This window comes from Penaeus monodon, chromosome 24 (assembly GCF_015228065.2).
Source record: "Penaeus monodon isolate SGIC_2016 chromosome 24, NSTDA_Pmon_1, whole genome shotgun sequence".
NCBI classification, from domain to species: domain Eukaryota; kingdom Metazoa; phylum Arthropoda; class Malacostraca; order Decapoda; family Penaeidae; genus Penaeus; species Penaeus monodon.
Window position 1 is genome coordinate 31,185,979 of NC_051409.1, and position 1,977 is coordinate 31,187,955.

The 1,977-nt window shown below is 38.8% G+C and overlaps 1 protein-coding gene across 1 annotated transcript in view; it reads right to left on the minus strand.

Annotated features, from left to right (window-relative positions):
* The window catches only part of LOC119588717 (ras-related protein M-Ras-like), a gene marked incomplete in the record, with an annotated part of 28,774 nt that overhangs the window by 24,305 nt on the left and 2,492 nt on the right, over positions 1 to 1,977 (minus strand). Inside the window, 2 exon segments of the mRNA XM_037937355.1 lie at positions 316 to 629; positions 799 to 925. Of these exon segments, the coding sequence (XP_037793283.1) occupies positions 316 to 502 (187 nt within the window).

Consider the following 1,977-nt stretch of genomic DNA (forward strand, 5'->3'; position numbering starts at 1 on the left):
AACCATGATGGGATTATCAAAGTTTAAGCAACACTTGTTTGATTCCAGCTTAATCACATATAAATTATTTCACAATGCATATGGTGTATATAAAATATGTACATAACTTTATGCACATAATATGGATGAATCACCCTATTTAACTAACAATATCACAACACTTTAAAGAAAAATAAATACTAAACAAATATAATAATTCCATAATAAATATGATTTTTTAAGTGCAAGTTTTAAACTGAGCTGTGAAATATATATTGCATTACCACCCCATAAATGAACCAAAGCAAAAGAAATGCATCAGGAAAATCTTCTTACCATCAAGGATACACCACTGCGCATCCACCTCAGTGTGCTGGATGTACGAGTCTTCGATGGTTGGGTCATAGTCAGTGACAAACAGCCGCTGGAAGAACTGAATGGTGAGGGCCGACTTGCCCACACCACCATCCCCGACCACCACCAGCTTGAAGGTCGGGAGCTTGTCAGACGGGGGCTTCGACATCCTGCTGCTGTTTGTACTGCCTGACCCAGACGATGGTTGGCGTCCCCTTCCCAGTGTTCCTGCTTCTCTCCCCTACTTCCTCCACCCTTTGGCACCCTCCCCTTCCCCGTGGCACTGCTAGTCGCACCTGTGAGGGTCAAGTAGGGGACTGGAGGGTTTAGTGGGAGTATATATACTAAAATCAAACTTATGAAATCTACAATTCAAATGCAATAATGTATATATTCATTTAAGAAAACTATCTTTCCAAAACTATTATTAACACTGATGAAAGAACTGAATATTGTTTTACACACCTTATGTAGCCAGCAGGGGAGGCAGTGGGGGAAGCAGCAGGTGGGGTTGCAGTAACAAAAGCACCGGAACTCCACAACACACTGCACCACCGGCTGCACATGGAGGTGCTAACATGACCAGCTGAACCTGTGAAGATTAAAAACTTGAGAAACCATCCCAACAATCCACTTCTTTAGACTATAAAGACCTTATACCAAATAAGCAGAAATGAAAGAAGGTAAATATGCTTCTAAATGACAAAAGATTTGTTTAAATGCACACTGAGATTTTATGTAATTCACTTTTTGTACATAAACAATAACACGTAAATGTGAACTGAATGAACTGTAAAAGTAAGCTTTCTCTCAGCAATAAAGGTTTCTGAAATCTCTGTAATCTGGAATAATATAAGTAAGCTGGTTAAAATATTATGCTCATGTTCCTACACAAGACAACTTTTAAATCACTCTTACTAATGAAAATCATGTAAGCAAGGCCTAATATAAACCAACAAATAATCTCTCAACATATTCCGTAGCTATCAGTGATTATCACTTAATGAAAAGGAAATGATCATGAGACTAAAGATGGCCATCTGCATCCTGCCAAGCCTCTTCACACCACTTAAACGACATTTGATTAACAATAAATCATTCACTTGTATAGCAATGCAGAGGACTTAATACTCCTAGTCCATGGCCAGGGTGGAGACCAGAACTATAGTGCTCCAGGGCCCTCCCTCTTTAGTGGAATCTGCAAGGGTCTCTCTTCCTGTTGACTTTTGACTTTTGCGGTTCCGGCTGGTGGCTCAGGCTGATTGCATTTATGTAACAGATATGCTGAGTGATACAGGAAACCATCCCTTTCCCAAGATAATGTCTCGTGATATAAGAGGAACTTTTGATGGTTGATATTTGAAATTAATAAACAAAGAAAAAAATGAAACTAAAGCCAATTTCCATGTACAAAACAGTTTATACAATGGATTAACAATAATGCTAGTAATTATTCCCAAACACATATTCCAAGCACTAGATAAAAATACAGATTCAGTAATTAGGATAGCAACCACACCTCCACTGCACAAAATTGTCAATCTTAGCAACTCACAGTGGCTTTCAAACCAAGTCTTTCTCAAAAGTGTACAGGCCATGTTTTACCCAAATCTACTTCAAACTTCTGACAGAAGGCCTACCACT